Source organism: Eleginops maclovinus, chromosome 5, assembly GCF_036324505.1.
Source record: "Eleginops maclovinus isolate JMC-PN-2008 ecotype Puerto Natales chromosome 5, JC_Emac_rtc_rv5, whole genome shotgun sequence".
Taxonomy (NCBI): Eukaryota; Metazoa; Chordata; class Actinopteri; order Perciformes; family Eleginopidae; genus Eleginops; species Eleginops maclovinus.
The window spans coordinates 5,701,107-5,725,350 of NC_086353.1; the positions used below are offsets into that span (position 1 = coordinate 5,701,107).

At 39.6% G+C, this 24,244-nt stretch overlaps 1 protein-coding gene across 1 annotated transcript; it reads right to left on the reverse strand.

Annotated features, from left to right (window-relative positions):
- Positions 1 to 1,126: 1,126 nt before the first annotated feature.
- On the reverse strand, positions 1,127 to 23,474 carry zgc:154142 (uncharacterized protein LOC555481 homolog). Its single transcript, XM_063883102.1, is given in 26 exon segments — positions 1,127 to 1,601; positions 2,074 to 2,234; positions 3,603 to 3,892; positions 4,596 to 4,690; positions 4,784 to 4,896; positions 5,112 to 5,294; positions 5,394 to 5,615; positions 5,711 to 5,845; positions 6,472 to 6,690; positions 6,785 to 6,968; positions 7,323 to 7,486; positions 8,270 to 8,547; positions 9,597 to 9,697; positions 9,906 to 10,012; positions 11,439 to 11,624; positions 11,784 to 12,029; positions 12,932 to 13,072; positions 14,206 to 14,421; positions 15,684 to 15,872; positions 15,875 to 15,892; positions 16,444 to 16,570; positions 17,576 to 17,673; positions 17,896 to 18,036; positions 19,198 to 19,291; positions 21,013 to 21,143; positions 23,231 to 23,474. Coding segments are annotated over 26 exon segments (4,185 nt in total). The 5' UTR covers positions 23,382 to 23,474; the 3' UTR covers positions 1,127 to 1,406.
- Positions 23,475 to 24,244: the final 770 nt, after the last annotated feature.

Genomic DNA, 24,244 nt, shown 5'->3' on the forward strand with positions numbered 1-24,244 from the left:
GAAATGGAAGGCCACAGGAACAGTCCGTGTGAAGGAAAGATGTGGTAGGCCGACAAAAATAGGGGAAAGGCACAGGCGAAGGATGGTGAAAATGGTCACAGAGAAGCCACAGACCACCTCCAGAGAACTACAACAACATCTGGCTGCTGATGGTGTAGTTGTTCACCGTTCCACAATCCAGCGTACTTTGCACCAGGAAGAGCTCATTGGAAGGGTGATGTGCAAAAAGCCTTTCCTGAGTGTTAATCACAAGAAGAGTCGCATGAGGTATGCAAAAGCACATCTGGACAAGCCAGAAGCATTTTGGAACAAAATACTGTGGTCAGATGAGACCAAGATTGAGTTATTTGGTCATAACATGAACAGGTATGCATGGCGAAAAAAACACACTGCATTCAATGAAAAGAACTTGTTGCCCACTGTAAAATTTGGTGGAGGATCTATCATGTTATGGGGCTGTGTGGCTAGCACAGGTACTGGAAAACTTGTTAAAGTTGAGGGCCACATGAATTCCTTACAGTACCAGGAGATTCTTGACAAGAATGTTCTAGAGTCAGTCACAAAGTTGAAGCTACGCCGGGGTTGGATTTTTCAGCAGGACAATGATCCTAAGCACCGATCAAAATCCACCAAGGAATTCATGCAGAAGCACAGGTACAATGTTCTGGAATGGCCATCCCAGTCCCCAGACCTTAACATCATTGAAAATGTATGGATTTATTTGAAGAAGGCTGTCCATGCACGGAGGCCAAGAAACCTGACTGAACTGGAGACGTTTTGTGTGGAAGAATGGGCCAAAATACCACCTGCCAGGCTTAAGGGACTTGTCTGTGGCTACAGGAGGCGTCTACAGGCCGTTATTGCAGCAAAAGGAGGCAATACTAAATATTAATGGAATTATTTCTTAGGGGTGCCCAAATTTATGCACATGCCTATTTTTGTTTGAATGCACATAAACATGTTTCTGTTTGACCAATAAAAGTTATTTCACTACTGAGATGTTTCTGTTACCATAAGGTATAACATATGTTAAAATGAAGTTGCTGCTTCAAAAGCTCAGCAAGTGACAAACTGATGCAGTGGTTTTCCTAAGGGGTGCCCAAACTTTTGCATACCACTGTAAATCAGTACTTAAAACACATGGCTCCATGTGCCAAATGCAGCTCTCTAACTTAAGAGACACATTTTTTATTTGTTTTTCTTAAATTCCTTAAAAACTTGTTTCTTTATTTTTAAAATGATATGAAAATAAAGTTTGAAAACCGGCCAGAAGAGATAGATAAGGTAGGTAATTAACAGCATGAGTCTGAATACTTTAGCAGAAAGCTGGTAACCCTATATTAAGACCAACAATGACAGATATGAGCATCAATCACTGTCAAAATCTTTATTTCAAGATATGATCTTTAGTAGCTTTTGCCACTCTCATGTATAAACTTCTTGATGTTGGTGTCGATCCAGTCGCTGAAGGCGGACACGCGGGTGAACACTGAGGGCTTTTTGTCCTTGATGCAGCCCTGAGCTCCAAAGCTGACGATACCATGCACCTCCCAGGATGTCGTTCCAGAGGCTGAGCAGGCGAAAGGACCTCCAGAGTCCCCCTATGGGAGAGCAAGAGAGGTAAGTCACTAAAGATTGACTGCACTGGTGAGAAGATGCATAGGTGAACATTTGATTTTGACAGCCGCCATAAATCATCTCTGAGCCCTGGAAGTAGTAAAGGTAATTCTTAATCAAAAATATGACATATTTCTTCAGGGAGGCAAATGTCAGTGTTGTTTTTTATAAAGCTCTTTTGAAATTGAATAGCCTTCAGTACTGTGGTGACGTGTTTTCCCATGTCCCTACGTGCACATTCGCTCATTATAGCAAACAGATAATGATCTTTGTCCAATTACGGCTAAATACCGGGCAGACATTTGTGATCAAGGCTGACTGATCAAAAACAAAACAGCTTAAAGGGCGTTACACAACAGACGACCCAACCAGGACCAGGCCAGGACATTTATATAATGTGTGAGAAAAGCTCAGTGTTTTATTTTAGACCGTTTCTCTCTGAAAGTATCCTCTCACCTGGCAGGCTGACTTGAGCTCATCTGGGGATTCATAGCCTGCGCAGATCATGGAGGGTCTGAGGGTGTCCCACCAGTAGGCAGGTTTACTGCAGGTCTGGAAGTCGATAATAGGAAGGGCTGCCTGATTCAGCTTGTCGGATACTTTGGGGAACAGGTTTCCTGAGGTTGAAGTGAACAGTAAAAGTTTGTCAATCAAATTGTTTACATTTCCCTATATCACAAATATACATCCATCACAGGTAGCTTTAGAAACTGTACAGTAACCTTTGCAGTGCACAAGGAAAAACTTCCCATAAGAAAGCCAACAATAAGTGGGAGGAAAAAAGGACGCGGACGGACAGACGTGCAGCAGATGTTGTGTACAGACAGTGGCGGCTGGCCAATAGAGGGCGCTAGGGCGCCGCCCCACCACTCACCTCTCACCACATTTCCTTGAATAAGACATAAACAAATTAAATAAAAATGAAATGATAAAATAAAAATATTTCGAAATATATCTCATAGTTAATGATGAGTAAAGTTGTTTCGTTCGTTGACATTGTCTGATTGGTGACGTATTTCCGCCCTGGGGCGCAGGAATCTTTGCCCATAGACTCTCGTTAAAGGTTGTACATGCGCAGTAGCTCCTCTTCAATACAAGAGATAGGACGATGTTGGGGCGCACCTCTCCTGCGCCCCGAGCTGAATGCAGCTGGATTTGGCGGCGGGGCTGACGTCACAGCCTTCTGTCATAAAGTATGTGTATTGTCCATGTTATATATGATATATATTATTTAAATATAGAGATATATCTAGAGACAGATAGAGAGATAGATATAGAGATAGATAGATATTTATTATATATGTATATTGGCCATCTGTATAGTAATATAGCACATCTGTATATTTGTTCATACTACATCTGTTTATACTATGCCAATTATTCCCACCTCTTTATACTGCCCTTATCTTTACATAATCACTCTTAACTGCATATACTGTACATACTCTATATATCGCACTTGTTTCTCTTTGCACTTCTATCTATCCATCTATAATGTTGTTTTTGTTGTTTTCATTTATGTAAATACACTCGTTTGATACCTTAGTACATGTATGCCTGCTTTTTTTTTTTTTTTAATACATTTTGGAGTTATAGCCCCCCCTGGAGAAAACTCCACCAGCCGCCACTGTGTACAGAATATACAACTTAATACAATTACAACATGGATTATATGTTGTTGTAGAGGGTATGAACAAAGATGATCACATTTATGAAAACTCCCCAAATAGTAGTAAATAAGACATCACTGCTGCCAGATGCAGAAAGCCAGCTTATTGTTTTGTTTTTTCAACACTCCTCAATGATAGACAGTGGGTTGGGTTTCCACAACAAAGCACACTGGCCCTTAAAATAAAAAACATAAAAAGGTTTGGCTTACTTGAAGCGTATGTACTTTCATTATTCTTGCTGTTCTGAGTTTGTATGCTCAGTCATTGTAAGTCGCTTTGGATAAATAAGTCAGCAAATTAATCATCACTTTGTACCTTTCTCGTCGCCCCAGCCGGTGACATAGCAGGGCGTCCCAGCGGGCATCACAGCCCCGGGTTTGGGCAGACAGATGGGGCTGATCTCCTTCGTCATGTTGACCGCCGTTGCCAAATGCACCAAGGCGATGTCGTTGGTGATGTCGGTGCGATCTTGCTCGTACACGAACCCCTCGTGGCGGATGATACCGTCCACCTTATAGCATTCCTCTGCCGAGGGGACGTCCATGGAGGAGTTCATGTGGTGCTTCCCCAAACACATGCGCCAGTACGAGGGGTTATTCAGTGGGCTGGGAAGCAGGTGGAAAATTCAAGGTGAAATTTAGAACTTGGTTTATTTTTCACTTTGCTAATGTGCAACCTGGTAGGCAGTGATGGAAGAAGTATTCAGATCGTTACTTAAGTAAAATAACTTATACAACATTATAAAAATATTCCTTTTAAAGTAATTACTATACTACATATATAATAAGCAAAATTAAAGTATTAATGTTAAGGTACCCAATGCAAAGTTACTTGTGTAAAATTAAGTTAAAGTTTGTAATGGAGTAAATGTTTACAGTAAAGAAAAGGCCTAAGTAATGTAAAAGTACCTCAAATGTGCACTAAGGTACACTGCTTGAGTATATGTACCTAGTTACTTTACAAAACTGCTGGTAGGCAAGATAACATAAAAATACAAGTTTCTTTAGAGCTCTTGTCAAGCTTGCAATATGTTTCCCCACCAGGCAGAGGAAAGTTGTGAGCACACTGACATCACATTAGTGGCGTCTGTGTGAAGTTGCGAGCAAACGGATGCTTATTAACACATCCAGCAGTAAAGGAGCAACATCTGTCTATCAGTTGAGTAGATTTTCAGTGAAACATTATTGTCAGAAAGCTTAAGAATTAGCTGAAAAAACATGAATAAATCTATGTTTAGCATAATACCATTGATCATGGTTGCACTGTTAAAATACATGTACTGAAGGTGTCTCTGTGGTTTCATCTTACAACATGAAACAGTGAGCAGCAGTTAGGATCCAATCTTCATGAATCAAAGAACCTCCGCAGCCGTGCATGTAAGGTATGGGTAACATTGGTGAAGCCTGGGGAAGAGAAATATACATTTATTCAAATTAAAAGCTCTTCTCAATGACTGTCGGTCAGCCACAAAGAGAAACAGGAGATTTTAACATTACCTGCATGGAGACTTGCCAGGGCCAGGAGTGGGGGATCGCCTGCTCCCCATTAACCACCCTCATGGCGGCTGATTTGGGCTTCACTGATGGTTTTCCACAATCTACTGGCCAGGCTGGGAGGAGAAAATATACGATTGAATTATCTATAAATAGGATATCATCCTTTCTGATTCATTTAACGTGCCGATGATCCAGTGGTAGTTAAATTCATCTGAGTGGAGCAAATATTTGTATTTTATAATTCACCAAGCTGCATTTTAAAACGTGGATCCACCACATGAGATCACAACACACATCAGAGCCGGGGCTGCGGGGAGTCCACACTCACTGATAATGATGTCATCCCATGGGTTAGGAGGTGGGGGAGGTAAAGTCGGGACAACACTGGCATCAGTGGTCCAGTAACCACGAAAACCTTTCTGATGATCCACTCCGTTACTAACGAAACGAATGACGACTGTTCCACCCGGTATGGTGATGGTGGACGGAGGTGCAAAGCCGCAGAATCGACCTACAGAACAGACAAGAAATTGAGTGCTTTTTCACCTTTATACAGGCATTGATAATGATATTAAACTAACACAAGAGAATGTGTAGGGCATTAACCAACCTAATGAGGCCATGGTTTCTCCATTGAAGACCTCCACGTAGTCCACACAGTTTCCTAACATGTTTGCAGCTTGCAGCTCAAAGTGCGTGAAGCCTATATGGACACTTTTTGCTGCAGGAATGCTGATACGCCATGTGCACACAGACTGGGCTTGGTAGTCATTGGGCCAGTTAGGAGAGGTCATTTCACCCTGAGCAGTGTTGAAGCTCCCTCCACACGGAGCTGTGTGGGAGAGAATAAAAGAGAAGAGAAGCATTCGTTTTGTCTGGAGGTTATTCCCTCAGCGTCTTGTCAGGTGTACTTCATTCCCGTCTTACCCTCCGTGGGGGAAACTCCCCTCCAGGTGGCCATGAAGCCAGTGTCCACCACCTTGTCGTTGGAGGAGAAGCTGATGTGAAGCTTGTTTCCATCACTCACCAGGTCTGTCGGGGGAACATGACTGCAGTGTGTGCCTGAAGAGAAATAAACATGAAGAAGTGTTTGGATGACTTTTGTAAGGATCCTCTATTCTAACAGCTTTCAAACGAAAGCTGTTTTAAACATATCCCCATCTTTATTGCTAACCCATTACTTCTTTCTCCTATGTCCATTTTTATGACATACATGCACGACATATATGCATTTTTACATTCATACAGCATGTTTTATAAGTCACTTTACTAAAATATGAAGTGAAACACACAACTATTAGAGAGGTGAAGGCAAACGTAAAAAAAAAGAGAGAACTGGAACTTTAAATATATTAAGTTATTTCTCTTTAAGCCATTTTTCCTGTTTTTTTTCAGTGTATTAGATCTTTGGAGGGTTACAAAAAACTAAAAACATCACTTTGTGTCTAGTATATTAGAAGATACTATGTTAGAGTATCATGCTAACACTTATAAAACAGATCAAAGTACTGATCTATACAGTATAAATACCAGCACATTTATCAGTACAACTATAATACCACACCCATTTCAACTGAAAACGCAAAAATAAATAACTTTTAAACCATAACTGCTGTGTAACAAAGTAAATGAATCACATAAATGAATGACTCATTCCCATCACCTGTGGAGAAGACATATTTACTTACCCAGACTTCCTACTCTGTCTCTGATGCTGACTTTGTCATTAATGCACAGCTGACTCTCCTCCAGGGAGAAGTTGCTGAAATGCAGATGGACCACTTGGCCATCGGGCACCTGGATGGTCCACTCACAGCGGGCTTTGTTGTTGTAGCTGCCAGGGAAACCCATCGAGGACACTGTGCCGTCAAAGCCAATCAGTTCTTTTGGCCCTCCACAGCCAGAGGCTACAAGGGGAGGACAGAAGGTGAAAATCAGTTATACAATTTGCCTTGGTACCACATTTAGTTTGTGTTGAAAGAAGGTGAGCTGGATCCATACTGTGCTCATTGTATATGTCTCTGCGGAGGACATTTTCAATCCAGGGGATGTATGCTGAGGAGCGGGTGAACACGGAGGGTTTCTTATTCATTATACATCCAATAGGGCCAAAGCTGGTGATACCATGAACTTCCCAGGGTCCACCGGCGCTGTCCTGACACACCAGAGGACCTCCAGAATCTCCCTGTCAAAGTCACAAATCAACATCCAAAACACCATGAGAGTTTTGTTAAACATCATGTTTAAAGTTAGACACGTGCAAGAACTGTCATCTCATTGATGATCAGAATGGTCTAAATCCTGTTATTCTTGTATTTTAAACCTGTTTTATTCTATTATTGTCTGTCTATATTTCCTTCCTTTTGCACGATGTATTCATGATTTTAGGTTGAAAAGCACTGTTGATAAATTGTGCCTCACAAATGTACTTTAATTTGAGCTTTTCTACATGTTATTTTAACTTGTTGACTGTAATTTTATAATTTATTGTTCTCCTGCTATCTCAAGTACTCTGTTCTTTTGTAAGGGCTTGTGTTACCTGACAGACAGACTTGAGCTCATCAGGCAGGGTGTATCCGCAGCAGATCATGGTAGTCTTGACCTGGAACCACCAGTAGTCCATCCTCTTGCAGGTATCATACGGAACAACAGGCAGGGCCACCTGGTTGAGAGCCTCAGCAACTTTAGCATTCATTGAATCACCTGAAAATCACACAAAACAATTCAGATTGTTTAAACAAATCATCAACATTAAACACTTGGGAAGCACAGGATGTATTTGCACATTAGGACCAGCAGAGGGCATGCAAACTATACAACAACTTTTTGTTTAGCTTAAAAGTGAATTGACTCCTGAACAGTAAAAAAACTACAATGCAACAATTACTTTTTTCAAACCAAAAGTCCAGCATTGAAGGTCTTACTTACTTTCTTAAAAGTTCAAAAGTGTCAGCATCAAAACACAATAGTAATCAATATGTTGAATTAACGATCTAAAGATGAAAATATGAACCTATTGGATTACAATAAATGCATTCATGCTTTCATCACTGGCAGAGGTCGAGCTTGTTTTCACCATTTATACTGCTGGTACATTTTTTCAAGCATTGACTGCCTACAGAACAGCATGGGGGCCACATCAAATGTAGCTCTTTTTATCTGGTGAATTTCACCACAGGATTAATAGTTTTATCTTTATCCATAAAAATCCATCATAACGTCGATTATATTTTTGTATTATTCACCAAAGTCTTAAAAAAATAACTTCTGGCTTTTTATGTCAGATAAATAAGGTGGATAGATGTGAGGCTTCCAAAATGTGGGGGAGCAATATAAAGAAGCATAAAAATGGAAGAATCTCAACATTTAAGTACAGACATTAATTGAGTATATATCCTTAGTAATATTACATCACTGCCCTTCAAGTGGTGTAATATTGTATTCATTAATTAAATGAATAAGGAGTTAACAAGCAGAAAACAGCACCAGTCTCATCTCCCCAGCCGGTGGCGTAGCACTTCTTGGCTGCAGGCAGGACTTCGTCCACGGAGGGAAGGCAGGCGAAGGAAATCTCATTACTGGGAGTCACATCCCCGTCCAACCTGACCAGGGCAATGTCAAACTCCACCGTGGGCACTGTGGGATACTTGAAGCCCTCGTGGCGATAGATACCAGTCACATTGAAGCAGCGCTGACTCGGCTCTGTGAAGGTCAGGTTGTGTTTGCCAAGGCACATGTTCCATCGCTGCAGCTCGTCAGCATAGCTGGGGAAGAAACCAGATGATTGATCAATACCTCACAGTTTATAATAAAACACAGACCACCTTAAGATACAAGTCTATGTGGATTTTGTTTTTTTTTTAAATGCGTCACCAGAAACTGAACTTGTATGCATAAAAAATGAACAGAATCATTTGATTTTAAATTAAGTATTTTTATGGAACTGGATACCAATAATTTGCTCTCAAAATGATAAATTCTCAATAACAATGTGTGTCTCAGTAAAGAGTAAAAAGATTTTAGACAACAACATTTTTTGTGAGGATCAAATACAGTTTTAGAGCAACTGATTTAATGCAATTAGTTTTCAGTTCAGTTCATAGCCAAACAATTACATTAAAGCGGCCTTATTGTTGTCACTTTCAGGTTCATATTTGTATTTTGATCCTCTATCTTGTCTTTTTTACATGCTTTAATGTTCAAAAAGATCTTCATTTTTCTCATTCTGCCTGTGCTGCAGCTCCTCTTGTCCCCCTCTGTCTGAAACCAGAGCCCAGTCTGCTCTGATTGGTTAGCTGGCCGGCTCTGCTGTTATTGGTCAACGGCTTACAGATGTCCCGCCCCTTTGCCTATAATGTGTTGGAGCACTAGCCAATAGAAGCCCATGTGTTACATAGCTATGTCACTGTATCGCATAGGTAAACAGAGGAGTCCAATGGAGGCGTTTCAGGCAGAGGGGAGTGTGAAGTTTCTGCCCATTTCACTTTCTTGGACACTAAATTAAGTTCATAACCTTGCATTCATCCTTGCTCACAGCAAGAATCTATATATATAGTCCCTGAAGGCACCTTACTGCACCAGTATCTCTTTCTACTGTAGATCATTAGCCAGTGCATTGAGGCATCTCTAACAAGCATTGCTTTTGCACTTGAAGCCTGAGGTAAAAGCACAGGCAAGTGCTACTGCCTTCTGCGATTAGAAAAGCCTGGAAGTTTGAGAACAACTTTACAGAAAAGCAATTAAATGGGAGCTTCAGCTTGAACATTTCTGCAAAAATATTGTAAATGTGATGAAGACTGAAATGAACATTTACTTTATGAAGCAGTGGGCTGCTGTCAGTACCCAGTTCCTATGAATCAGAGTACCACCACAGGTGTGGAAGAATGTGGGTTCTGGGCGACTGGCCGGCCAGACCTGGAAAGAACATATTAATGCAATCAGTCAAATCTTAATATGAAATAAAGAAAGGAGGAGGATGGGGAATAAATTATTTGTCACATTATTAATGAATAACTTAACCCTGCTGTGCTAGAATGTGCCCTTGTGTATTCACTGATACTATTTGCTGTAAATGAATTAATCTTCATGTGAGATCACAGCTTTTATAATGGTAGACTTTTACCTGCATGGACACTTGCCAGGGCCAGGAGTGTGGCATGGCGGGCTCTCCGTTCACAATGCGCGACGTAACAGAGGGAGGGGTGGCTGGTTTCCCACAAGGGGGCCACTCTAGGAAATAGGAAAAAAAAACATTGCAATCTATCCTTTGTCTGGTTGTCTGTTCCAGTTTGTGGTGTTGATTGTGAATCAACAAAGCCTGAAAAGAGAACATATCTGCAGCTTACAGATACTGTGGCTTCCAATCACTGGCACTTACGCTCTACAGCTGTTCATATTTGTGTAAATACTTTTTCAATCACACCAGGCTAACAGTACTGTCCCTAATTTGTGGCTTTCACTAATCTACTAGTATGCAGAAATGTATTAATTCAGTGTGTTATCATGCACGCATAGTACCATGCTACTGCTGCAAACCAAAAATGGCTCCTGAATTGGACTTTTGAAAAAAAGAAATCAGCATTTCCAGGCCAGACTCTTCGACATCATTACATCAGAACATATAAAACAAGTTTATTTTGGTCCTAAAAGGAGTTGACATGAAGTTGTTCAATTCAGCCACATTTCCCCCATTCTCCCTCTTGGTATATAGTCTTTATTTGCTGAACACGCAGGGAATCTCTAGTAAGAGGCTGTGTGGAAATAAAACCCAGAGGAAGCAGAGCAGAGTCCATCTATAAAACTCTATTTCAGCAAATGGCTTGGCAAGCGCCCGGGCCACCTGGGGCTCATCGCCACATGAGGAATGAGGATTGGTTGACAGCCTACAAGAAGAAAAAGTAAAGCACCAGGTCACTTCACAATGTGCTCTCAGCACATGATAACACCTTGTTTTACTGCACATCTAAGCACAGCAAGGAGGAGATGGGAGACGGAGGGGGATTTTTTGTGAAGAAGGAGTGAGGATGGAAGGAAAGCGTAAATCAGATAAATATAAAGAAGGTCTCTGTGCAGCCTCTAAGGAGGTGTTGGAAACTAAATGTTGGTCATTGGGACTATTGTAGAATACTGCTCTGCTGACCTGACACAGTAAAATGCAGCTGGTGAGATCAAGGGACCCACATGTAAGGCTAAATTACACATATAAAACATAGTATTTCACATTTGGCACATAAAACACATGTTGTTTTGTGTGATGTCTGGCATTCTTTGCGGCTGCAACTATTCTTTTCAGTATTAATCAGTCTGTTGTTGTTAATTAATACATTTGTAGCTCATTGCATAAGATGTAAAAGTCTTTATAAAACTAAGGAAATGATGCTGGAACTAACTTGATTATGTTGCATAGTCTCCAAATAAGCCATTAATGTAACAGCCTTCGTTTCATGCTCATAGCTAGTTGCTATGTTTGTCTGCTGTTTGGTTCTGTGTAAGTAAAGTAACATCAGTTTATCAAAGCTTTTGAGATGAAAGCTGCCTGCTGTGTTTGTTAAAGAGGTTAATTAGAGCAACCACAAACCAAAACAATGCACAAAAAGAGGCAAAAAGGTTCTGTTAAGATTACTGTAGCTTTATCAGGCTGAAATAGATACTCTACCTATGGAGATGTCGTCCCAGGGGTTGGGTGCTACTGGTGGCTCAGTGGGAGCAGGCAAACTGGGGTTTGTTGTCCAGTAGGCCCTGAAGCCTTTAGACTCAGTAAACAAGTCTGAATGGAAACGGATCACCAGCATGCTGCTTTTTGTCAGGATAGTTGCAGGCAGCTTAGTCCCACAAAATGGACCTAAAATGTAGCATATTTTTCAATATGAATAAAGTGAAACAGAGATAATACACATTCACTGGCTAAGTGATCAGTAAAAGAGAAGATACAGGGAGAACACATTTTTGACTTGTGATAAAATATATGAATGGTTTGGGGATGATGTAGTGACTCACTTACCATGTGTTTGAAGGAGAGCCTTAGTCACACTATCGATGTCGTACACTACTATGTTATCAAAGCATTTGGATGATATGAAATCTTTGGCTTCCAGGTCAAAGTGGGTAAATGTCAGGGTGATTTTTTTCCCCAAAGGCACAGCAATGTACCACATGCACTCTGCGTTAGCTTTGTAGTTCATCGGCCAGTTCTGGGACTTAATAACTCCTGTTGCCTCACTGGAATAAATGCCACAGCCCTGGATCTCTGCCAAAAAAGAGGGAGTCATTTATGTGTGATTATAATGACATACATATAGTTGAATTACAGATGAAGCATTAAAAGAAAGAGTTTTGAGCAACACATTACAGCATTACAATTGAATATAAAAAACAGAAGTTCAAGAAACAGTAATAGCATTTTTCCAGGTTCATCATCTGCTAATTTCCATTTTTACTCATTTAATTTCACCTCTGTGTCCTGGCCTAAGGACAAACCAGATTTGACCCATTTTAAACACATTTACTGTAAATGAACAAAGAAATATGGTTTTGAATTTGTATTTCTGCAGTGTGTTCAAAGTGTAGCGTGATTTGACTATACTATTTGATAGGGACAATAGGTGCAAACTCTCCGTGTATCACATACGTTTCATGCTCTGTTAAATGACAAAATCCCTTTCAAATACATTTTATTACAAATTCAAATGTAACAATCAAACATGCGGTAGAACATTTCTTGTCATTAATGGTGTGGTGGTTAAGAGTAGACTAACTGCTAACAATTACTCAAGAACTAAATAGCTATAAAACATTTTATGAATGTTTACATTAATTTCGTTCAGAAGAGATTTCTGAGGGTAATATTAAAATATGAACCAAGTTTTTATAATTCAAGTCCTTGTTGCACCTCTGCACTTGGGATCTTAAGTTATTTGGCTGATAATCATGATATAGAAAAGGATAAAGGAGGTTTTAATCTTGCTTTTTATGCTTCATACTGTACTCTGACCTGTGCTTTCACAGATTTCACCCTGCTTACGCAATGCTGGTTTTGTAAATATGTGATGGAGGTGTGAGGTTTTATGGTCATAACGAGTTGTTAAGCTGCCTGAGCAATGTGTGCCTCAAGTGTGAGTGTGTCCCTATGTGTGTGTAAGTCCTCTGTACCTGCAATATCTTCAGGATAAACAGCCTCCCATTTTGCAGAGAACCCTCGGTCTGTGAGGCGATTGTCGGACGTGAAGTTGACAGAAATTGTGTTGGTGGCACCGACCACCAAGGGGGGGAGAAGGTAGCCACAGTGTGTGCCTGAGGGAGAGGGAGGACGGAGGTTAAAGATGTAGAGTCAGCAATATAAGCCTACTAAAGCCTACTACCTTGATTTACTTTTAATAGGACCAGTTAAATTCATGTTGTGGCCAAAGAAGACTTGAAATGTACATGTAGCTAATAAGACCATAAGACCATTGGGTAAAATGCACTTCCACATTTGATTCACTTTACAGCTTTATTAGAATGCAAGATGCCCGGTATTTCTACAGGTAAATAAACTTTTTGAATTACATTAGCCAAGGATTATTGTGCCATTCTCATAAATTACGTCGTCTCGCTTTGAGGGATCTTTGTATCCCATTTTTTAGACTGATCAGTTTTTCAACAGACCCCTTGCAGCTGTTCATTTCCGTCTGTTCACATATAAACACAAACCTCCATATGGCCTTTTGTATCTTTGTGTGATTGTTCCTCAGTGCTTTAGTCCTTGAGAACTCAGCTATAGATAAAGCTGTATCAGCCTCACTGCAGCGACTGAAGTGAATAATGAGGAGAGGTCGTTGGCTTAGGTGTTATCAAAGATCATAATCAACAGTTTTACAGCAGGGGGCAGAAACTGTTGTACCGAGCTGTTTTTCTAGTGCAACAAACACAAGTCAAAGTTCCCATAATTATTGCTTATATAATATAGCATAATAAAATAATACTCTTAGCAGTGCATTTAAAAATAAACTGCATATGAACAAACTATTTTAAGGCAACAGGAAAATACTTCATTTTCATTTATGTATCATTCACTGTGGATATTGTTTCTCCACATCAACTTCATTGTCACATTTCAAGTCACTAAGAGGACTGTATGAAATTAAATTATGTGAAAGACTTAACTAACACTTAATTGTTTTCAGTCAAAGTAAAAATCTTAGAAGAAGGGGAGTTTATATAACCTTTACTCTGTGATATTCAGGCTTCACAAAATACAGATGTGGCCGATAAAGCACAGATTTTCTAAGATAATATGGGCTGCATTTGGGAGTCAAAGAAGTAAACTAAAGACAAACAGATAAGGATGTACAACTTATAAAAGATTATAAAAGATAAGAACAACTCAAAAGAAAAACAGCAAGTGTAATTGATGTAAATGAGTGAAAGATAAAGTGATGGCTCACCTAATGTGCTGTAGTTATCTGTGATGACCAGTTTGTCCTCCTTGCATTGTCCAATCTCCCCTGTGATGGCCATGTCAGTGAACTGCAGTTTAACCAGGAATCCTTTGGGCACAGATATCTTCCAGGAGCTCCTAACATGAGCGGGATATGCATTTGGATAACCCGGGGAATGGATCTCTCCTTTACGCCCGTAAAGAATGACTGGAACATCACCTCCTGCAAAATAACAGGAAACAAAGTGTGTTTTCTGTTCGAGCATCTTAAATAGTGATTATTCTCGTTTGGTTTAACAGTTGACAGGGACCAGCTTGAGCCAAAAACTAACCTCATTAACAAGATCATTATGTAGTACCTTAATTAGCCACTGGAGAGAAGCGGTCTGTCACTGGCTTGAATAGAGTGATGAATAAATAAACCTCAGGGGGATCTCCCCACTCCTACGCATAGAGCTACAAGCATTTATCTTTATTTGGAAGCTGTCACTTGATTAGAGCTGCAGGTAAAACTGCACGACGAGGCACAACAGTTATATAAGGTGTATCAACAAGCTCTCATTGGCCTGTTAACAACCCTCATAGATCAACTGAGCACAGAGGAAATTATTTTGTTGTTTATTGTGCAACAGTGTAAACCTTAGATTAGTATTTCAACAAAAAATAATGAGAGTTGTTTTGGACAATTTACATGAGAAGTTGGTGAAGCAACATTGATATTGATGCTGTTAATTGTTAATGAGACAATTAAATATGTATATCTGCTGTTACCAGCTATATTGATATACAGAAATATGGCATTATCTTTAAAAAATGAAATACAAATGCTATCGTCAAATTCATCTTGACTCTGTTTATTGTGCATTATGCCTCTTTTCTTGGCAAAGTAACACAAGTTAAAATATGAGGTGGATTATTTGATCATATCTGTGTTATTGAAGAGGCCATATTACACTCATTGTTGCTTTCATATCTTTTATTTATTTGCCTCTGTGGTGACATGACATGCTTTAATGTTCAAAAACTGCGTTATTCTTTTCATACTGCCTGTGCTGCAGCACCTCTTTTCACCCTCTGTCTGAAACCAGAGCCCAGTCTTCTCTGATTGGTTAGCTGACCGGCTTTGTTGTGATTGGTCAACCGCGTAGAAAGGTCCCACCCCTTAGCCTATCATGTATAATTGTTGGAGCTCTAACCAATGGAAGTGCAAGTGCTACATAGTGATGACACTGTGTTGCGGAAGTAAATAAAGGAGTCCAATCGAGGCGTTTTGGCCTTTGCAGACCACTGACACACTACAACACAATAACATTACCATTATCATCTATACAGATATATTTTGACACCTCTAATTTAAACTCAAATATAAATATTGACATGCAGGAAAGGTTATGTTGATCATTGAATTATGAGTGGCCTATTTTAAGCATACACAAAGGAAAACATAACATAAGGTTAACATAACATTTTGAGGTGAATGCTTACCAGAAGTTGTTGGGGTTTGTGTGGTGGTTGAGGGTTTGGGTGCGGAGGAGGAGGGGGCTCGGGTGGTGGTAGAAACAGGTGGGAGGCTGGTCTTGGTGTAAGTTGCTTTGAATCCTTTTGAGGTCAAACTTTTGTCCGTGAAGAATCGGACCACCATTGTATTGCCACTGGTCTCAACTGGCTTCGGATCGCCCCCCCACAGAATTTACCTTTGATTGATTATATGTGGAAGAGTTAAAAAGAGATAATCAGAGGCTTGTGCAATAACAGAAAAACATCCCTACATTTCAAGTTAGATAATTGACAATGAATTAATGCCACAGAGAGACTTTCATTCATTAGGTTTAAAATAGACCCCAGAACCTCATTCTACCAAGTCTCAAACTTTTAATTGAGCTCATCTTTTATTTATGAGCCTGCAAAGTTGACATTGCTAATGTTGAACAAAGGCCACAGTCTGTACTGAAATTCAATCATAGTCCTTTGCATTATAATAACCTAGCTTGGACATAGTGTCTGATGATTTCTGAAGATATTGTGGTATGTAACACAACAAACTTAAAAACAACAGCGCTGCGCATTCAGTTCATCCTTGAAGCAGGAAGAAAATAGACTTAAATTGCTAAAGTATGATACATTAACAGGGATTTATGAAAATAAAAGGCAGATCTTACAAAGCAAAGTAAAAATAACTGGTGGAAAAAAGGGGGAAAGTACATTCCTCATTGCGTACTGGATACATGTATAATGTCATGCTTACTGATTAAGGAAGCGCCGGCCTTGTGCCCGTCGTAAACCTGAATATAATCTCCACAGACCTCAGGGACGAGGTCAAAGGAGGTAAATGTCAGTCGAACCTTTTCGCCTTCAGGCACTGTGATCCTCCACTGATGAAGTAAAAACGCACACACACACACACACACACACACACACACACACACACACACACACACACACACACACACACACACACACACACACACACACACACACACACACACACACACACACACACACACACACACACACACTTCCATCATTTACTGCAGGTTGTAGATACATCACCCCCATTCGTTAGCTGCATTTTGATGCATACATCATCATAGCTAATTTAATCCCTCTCTGGTTTCGGACAGGTGGTGACCTGTCAAGCTAAAACAAAGCAGGATAAAAATCAACATGGCAGCCAAATGACAGCATATGACTCATCGCCTCACCGAGCGTGCAACCCCTGACATAAATATGGACTTTGATTTATTTGGTCCGACCACCGATGAAGTCAACAAAAGCTGTCAAGATGTTGCTATTGGATTTCCCTTTGAGATGCTGATGTGAAATCTGTAAATTTGTTTAGAAGAGCAAGGATTCATTATTAACACAACATGGTTCATGTAGAAGAAAGACATTTTTTAGCGTTAAATTAGCTTAAGTGAATAAGTAAAAGCTGCTTAAAACATGAATAAAACTCCTTAAGGTACTTTGTTAAAGGGACAATCTTACTATTATTATAATTTAAAATAAAAAGGTACCCCTAATCTAAAAAACAACAACAACATAATATTGCATTTGATAATCTAAATCAAGTTTTGGTCATATCCAAACTGGTGGAATATTTGCAAATCTTATGTCAGAGTAATTTTTGTAAAACAAGAAGAAGTAATAGATCCACTCGCCTAGAGATTAGTTCTGTTATGCCTGAAGCTGACAAAAATATACTGTATATCGCTGAAGCAAGCAAATGTAATCTGAATTTCCCCTGTGAGTGAAAACTGTGCATGCAATATGATTACAACCAGATATCCTCATATAAAAGTCAGCAGTGCTTCCTCAGATACCATGTAGCTGTCACATTTGATTTTACTGTATTGTGTTTCTTCCTCATGTGTGATTACCTGGTAAAGTGCTCCGTCCGGGTAGTTCTGCTCTGGATAGCCGGGAGTCATCAGATCCCCCTGGTCTCCTTGGAGGTAACCACCAGCTCCAGTTATTTCTGTCCGCAGGGATGAAAGGCACTTCAGATCCACATACACCTCAAGGATACCCCACCTACACACCCCCTTTTTCATTACCTTTTTCCTACCCCTCTTTTCATCATGCATTAATTTCATTTACTTTCTAGGTCAATCTCTCAAACTCATCGGAAAGACATCCAACACTATGTCAGATTCGAGGCCATTATCTTGCTGAAATGGATTTCAACTCTTGTTCCTACCTGGTGCGAGCGCTGGAGCCACAGCTTTGTAACCAGCTTGGAATCCCCTGTCTGTGATTCTGTCATTGGTGTCGAAGTACACGGTCAGGTGGTTTGTAAGAGACACCACCGTCTTCGGTTTATTGTAGCCACAGTATTTGCCTGAAAATACCAAAACAATTCATGTAGAAAGACCTTGTGCAATAATCCACAACTTATTCTTCGATACGGTGAAAAGGAGGCTTGTCGTTTCAGTCCTATGGACAGACCCAGGATGGTTAGTTGGCTTGTTGGCTGATACAAAAAATGACCTCAAAATGACACAAAATGTTATGTGTGTCTTTTATTGTGCTCGCCCTGCTCCTATGTAGAGGAATTGGGGGCATTCAACATGTGATTCAAATATCTAAAGCTGTTTATTATGAATTATTGTTTAATAATGAATTTGAGTCTGAACACAATTGAAATCATTTTACAAATGTCGCCCTCTTATGTAAATATGGCGTACTCCAAAATGGAGAAATATGTAATAAAATGTATATCATTCGAACAGTAATCTTAGATTTTTTTGTGATGCACTGGTTTCAGCTCTGCAGTCGGGATGCAGAAACAGCAGCGTGTTATTGTAAGAGGAACACTGTGCAGTGGGACAGAGGACTGTGTGGCTCACTTTCTGAGTCTGTCCATGCATGAGTCTGTATGATGCAGGGCATGACATCAAAGCTGACACTGCATGCAGACAGAGCGGGTGTGTTCCTGTTTATCCATCCATATACTGTATCTACCTATCTATCTATCTATCTATCTATCTATCTATCTATCTATCTATCTATCTATCTATCTATCTATCTATCTATCTATCTATCTATCTATCTATCTATCTATCTATCTATCTATCTATCTATCTATCTATCTATCTATCTATCTATCTATCTATCTATCTATCTATCTATCTATCTATCTATCTATCTATCTATCTATCTATCTATCTATCTATCTATCTATCTATCTACCATCTATCTATCTATCTACCATCTATCTATCTATCTATCTATCTATCTATCTATCTATCTATCTATCTATCTATCTATCTATCTATCTATCTATCTATCTATCTATCTATCTATCTATCTATCTATCTATCTATCTATCTATCTATCTATCTATCTATCTATCTATCTATCTATCTATCTATCTATCTATCTATCTATCTATCTATCTATCTATCTATCTATCTATCTATCTATCTATCTATCTATCTATCTATCTATCTATCTATCTATCTATCTATCTATCTATCTATCAACCCCTTAGATACTTTACCAATGATTCCCAGAGAGTCTCGAAGTGTGACAAAGTCGGCCGTGCAGAGATTGGTGTAATCCACAGCAAAATCAGCAAACTGCAGTTGGATCACCTGCAACACAAACATGTAGAGGGGTTTCATTTTGAAGATCTGAGAAGTTAATAAAAATGTGGGCTGCTGGCAGGGAATGCAAGAGACATTTGTTGTGAAATGTAACTGCATTCATGTGTACATACAGTATGTGCAAACAGCCTGTGAATTTGTAATCCCTTATTTAAACACAGAGTCTCATTGAGATTAGGATCCCTATTTAAAAAGAGACCTGTTTACAAGATACACAAATAAATACAAACATTCAGGCGTGATATCTTACAGAAAAATCCTTTACTGGCGGCAGCGGTCTAGTCTGTAGGGACTTGGACTTTGGGCCACCGGTTCACATCCCGATCGGAACAACAAAGAGGGAGTGTGGACTGATACTGGAGAGGAGCCAGATACATCTTTTACATCTGTATATTTCTTATTTTATTTCCTACATCTGTATATTTCTTATTTTTATTTCCTACATCTGTATATTTCTTATTTTTACTTTGAATTATTTGTTATGCTCCATATTGTATTTTGCTGCTCCAACGAAAACATTTCCCAGTTTGTGATGAATAAGGTATTTCTGATTCTGATTCTGATCTGAGATCACCTCCTGGGCCACTACCGAGGTGCCCTTAAGCAAGGCACCAAATGCGGAAACTGCTCCCTGGCGCCGGCTAGACTGGCTGCCTCTCCGCTCTGGATCCTCTCAAAATGCATGTGTGCATATATGTGTGTGTATTGTATGTATAAAAAAAATCAGAGTGGAAAACTGAATTTCCCCTTCCCCTTATTCCTTAATAAAGCTCCATCTTTCTTTCTTTTCTTTCTTCACCACTTCAAAAAGCAATTCCAAGTGTGATTGCAAATACATCAGTACAACTGAGAACTTGAATTTCATGTGCACGCTTTAGTGAAGTGACAGTGTTGAAAGGGAGGAGAGATAGGCGACGACATGCGGCATATGGTGGCTGGCCAAATTCCGAACCTGGGTCCTGCGCTCAGGGACTGAGCCCCAGGATATGGGTCGCCAGCTCTGCCAAATGAGCTATACAACGGCCCCTCATGTGTTTTTTTATTTATTCAATTGGTATGCAGCAAGTTACTTTAAGCCACCTTTTTTAAAAATCCTTGTAAACAACAGGTACAGCTTAAGATAAAAATGACCTCTGATCTGACATTGTTTGCACTGTATTTCAATATGTAAGTGTTTGCCTTTATGCATGTTTATGTGCGTTTGAAGATAGAAAAAGGAAGATGTAGACATAAAAAATAACAGATAAAGATGCCACAGCACCAGGAAGTTCAGCCATGCAAAGAGAGAAGGAAGAATCAAGGGTTTAGTTTCTTCCTGTGGTTTTGGGGAGGAGAGCTAAGGAAAATGAAGAAGACAAGGCAGCCATCTGTCCGGGCCGATGCCACTGCCTTCATCCGAGCCGTCCTCCACTGCTTGGCCTCACATTAGACGGTTTCCCCAACAAACTCTACTGATTAAAATACACACCCTGGAGAACACCCTGTCTGAGTGAGGTTTTTTGATCACAAGTAAAGAGAGATAATATCCTGTTGTTGTGTCTTAATAAAAAGTCATACAAATCTAAATGGGAGAAATGTTCAGCAAAAATAAACTTATATCTGCCTAAGTTATATATGTTTTGTCATCTCACTTGAAGGGTGTCGGACTATTTTAGGAGGGCTTTAACTCTACAGAGGTCAATGTTTTAGTTTATGTTGATCTCTGTCACCTTGTCTGGGTCCACAGTGATTTGCCAGACGCAGCTCTGCCCATTGCTGTAGCTTTTGGGGTAGTTAGAGCTGGTGAAGGTTCCCGATTCTCCGGACAGCTCCATAGGACCACCACACCCTGAGTCCGGCCCTGGAAATGAAGGACACATGTATATGTTGTATACATTTATAATTATAGCAACTTAATTCAAGACTGAGAGTCTGAAGCAAGTAGCTCTGTATGGCTGAATATTGAATACTGCATCTCGTGCGGCATGCTGGCTGTTCTGCTGCGGACAGAAAAGCACCGGCAGAGGGTTATGAAAATGGCGGAGAGAACCATGGGCTGCACTCTGCCCTCTCTGGAAGCCATATCCAGCTCCTGGTGCCTCAGCAGAGCAAAGACTATTATAATGGACTACTCCTACCCAGGTCACAGACTCTTCTCGCTCTTGCCTTCAGGTAGGAGATACAGGAGTTTTAAAACACGGACAAACAATCTGAAAAACTGTTTTTACAACTGGGCCACCAAGCGCAACATCATTTTAGTTAACCAACTCATGAGCACTTTAAAAACATTTTTTATAGTTTCTTTATTTAAATTATGTATTGCCTCCTTGTATGATTGTCTATATGTTTGTATTGTTTGTTTGTCCTCGTTTGCGCACTGTGACAGTGTTCCATCACACAATCTCATTGTGTATTTTTGTATAATGACCATAAAAGCTTTCTATTCTAACATGCTAACATGCTAAGAATGTAGAATGCTAACTCTCTGATGTTTAGCATGTTTATTGTTTACCATGTTCACCATCCTGCCACACCACTAGCTAGCTTGGATATAGACATCATGTTAATACCTTATTACACAAAAATCAACACTGAAGGCTTAGAGGGGAAAATGTTTACCATTCAATTCTTATAATTAAAAGACACCTCATGGTTTCTGCAGTGAAAAATTAAAATCAATTGAGATGCCTTGGCAACGGCATTGATTATACAGGATGTCCTCATCCACAGCAGCAGCACGCTGTCCCTTGTGGCTGCAGCAGCTTCTGTTTGTAGCTCAGCTCTGTTTAAAACAACAAAACAACTGGAATATATTTTGTAGTTCAGGCAGAACATAATAAAGCCATCTGTTTTTGGGTGCAGTGACTCTTTTAATGCATCACAGAAAATTAAATGAAACAGCCCTCACTGTTAGTTGCATGCCCCTGTATGTTTAGACTTACAAAGAAATAGATAAAACTGGGGAAGATTTGTGTGCCCTGCCATTATACGTTACTGTTTAAACATCAACTCTCAAATGTCCATTTAGATAATAATAGCCACCCAGTCCCTTGTGATAAATCACCTTCTTCAGCCAATATAATCAACACTGACTGACCCTGCCACTCGTCACTCAAAAGAGACTTCGGGTCTAATCAGACAACATGTTTTCAGTGTTGCTCAGCCTCTGAATCCTTGGCCTAAGGAACCTCTCACTTTAGACCCTTTGTGTGGTTTGTTTTCCCTCACAGCTCCAACACATTAAACTGTGTCTGGCTTCAGAGGTGTGAACGAGGCACTGAAACCTCTAATACAAACATCCTGTTCTAGTAATTTTTTGTGAAATGTTCTCAATTACGTCACTGTCATATTTTTATCTCACTGTGAGGTTAGGTGTAATTGATTATTATCTTATCTGAGAGGGACTATGCTCACAAGATAGCAAACATTTTGCAGCATGTTTAATTGTATTTAAAGCATGTTTATCTACTGTAATAATATTTAAGAGGGGCAAAACATAGAAAAGGGAAATAACAACCTTATAATGTCCAATTTAGCTCAGGTCACTTGGTCAAATAGGTGGACAGGGGATTGGGGGAGAGGCGGAGTGAATTTATAATTCAGATCAAGTGAGGTTGAATAAAATAGTTATAAAGAACTGTGAACTGTATCATTTGAAATATTTATTTGTATGATTTAATACCTTAATTTACATACATAATGCATATGATTACTTAAGTTAATCAGGGTCCCTCATATTAATCAAATTGGAAGACTTCAGAGGCCAAATTTCCTTGAATTTTAGTAAAGTTTGAGACTTGGATCAAGATTAATTAGTTAAAAATACTTGGATTGTTTATGATAAGAACTAAAAAAATCAAAAAGACAATAAATATGAGAGGGATTGAAACAACTTAATTGCTGTTACCACATTGAAATGAAATACAATTCAATTTCTTAGTCACTCACCTTCTGCAAGAGTAGAGGAGTCATTCTTCTCATTGAAGTACACGACCACAAGGCCGATGCAGGCGCAGGTCATGGCCACAAAAAGAAATATCAGACATTTTTCCAGGGAGCTGCAACCCCGGGACCGGCGGCGACCCTTCTCCTCATCCATTGTTCCTCACAGTGGAGGAAGATGCACCAAACTGTGCCTCGTACAACAATTCACCAGCTTATTACCAAAATGATTTGACAGCAAAGATGAACCTTGAGCTCTTCAGATGTCTGGGCATGCCGGCCTGAGAGTGGATAGATGTAAAGAGCCATAAATCAGACATGATCATAACAACCTGTTAATGAGTGTTTATGTAAATGCTGCTTCAATCAAAAAGGTCATCAGGATATCTTTCAAGGGAACTGATTGAAATGGAGGTAAAAGTCATGTGGCAAAAGGTGTTTAGGTGTTCAAAGTGATCATTATTCCTCTAGAATATGACAGTATGATGGGAAAGACTCACATTTGTTTAAAGATGACAATCCAGAGCGCTAAAGAAATAAAGGAGTAGGTGCAGCTAGGATAACAAAGGTGAACAGTACAATTTTGAAACGATGGATTATTTTAAGGCTTTTTAATTGTTTTTTAAAATCACACTGCAGTTTGTAAATCACTTTCTGTGTCTTTTAATCTTGATGCTCACCGCAGTCGATCAGCGGGGTTTTTTTAGCTGTAAGCAGCAAACTCATTATCTTAAAAACTGATGACTGAATGTTTTATGTATAGCTTTTCATTGCATCAACACTCAGCGTTTAATGTAGGCAAAGTCAACAGCTGTAAATCAGTGAAAAGGCATTGACCAGAGTTTGTGAGGACCATATTTCAATATTCAAACTGAGTGAATGTCCTTGGGGGGACATTGTGCATTTAAGAAACTTGGGGTTTAGATTTTTCAATTAAAACTTACAGATTGTGAGTATTTTATAAGTTTAATGCATTATTTTTATACTCAACATTTACAATTGAATACTTTATGGCCATCG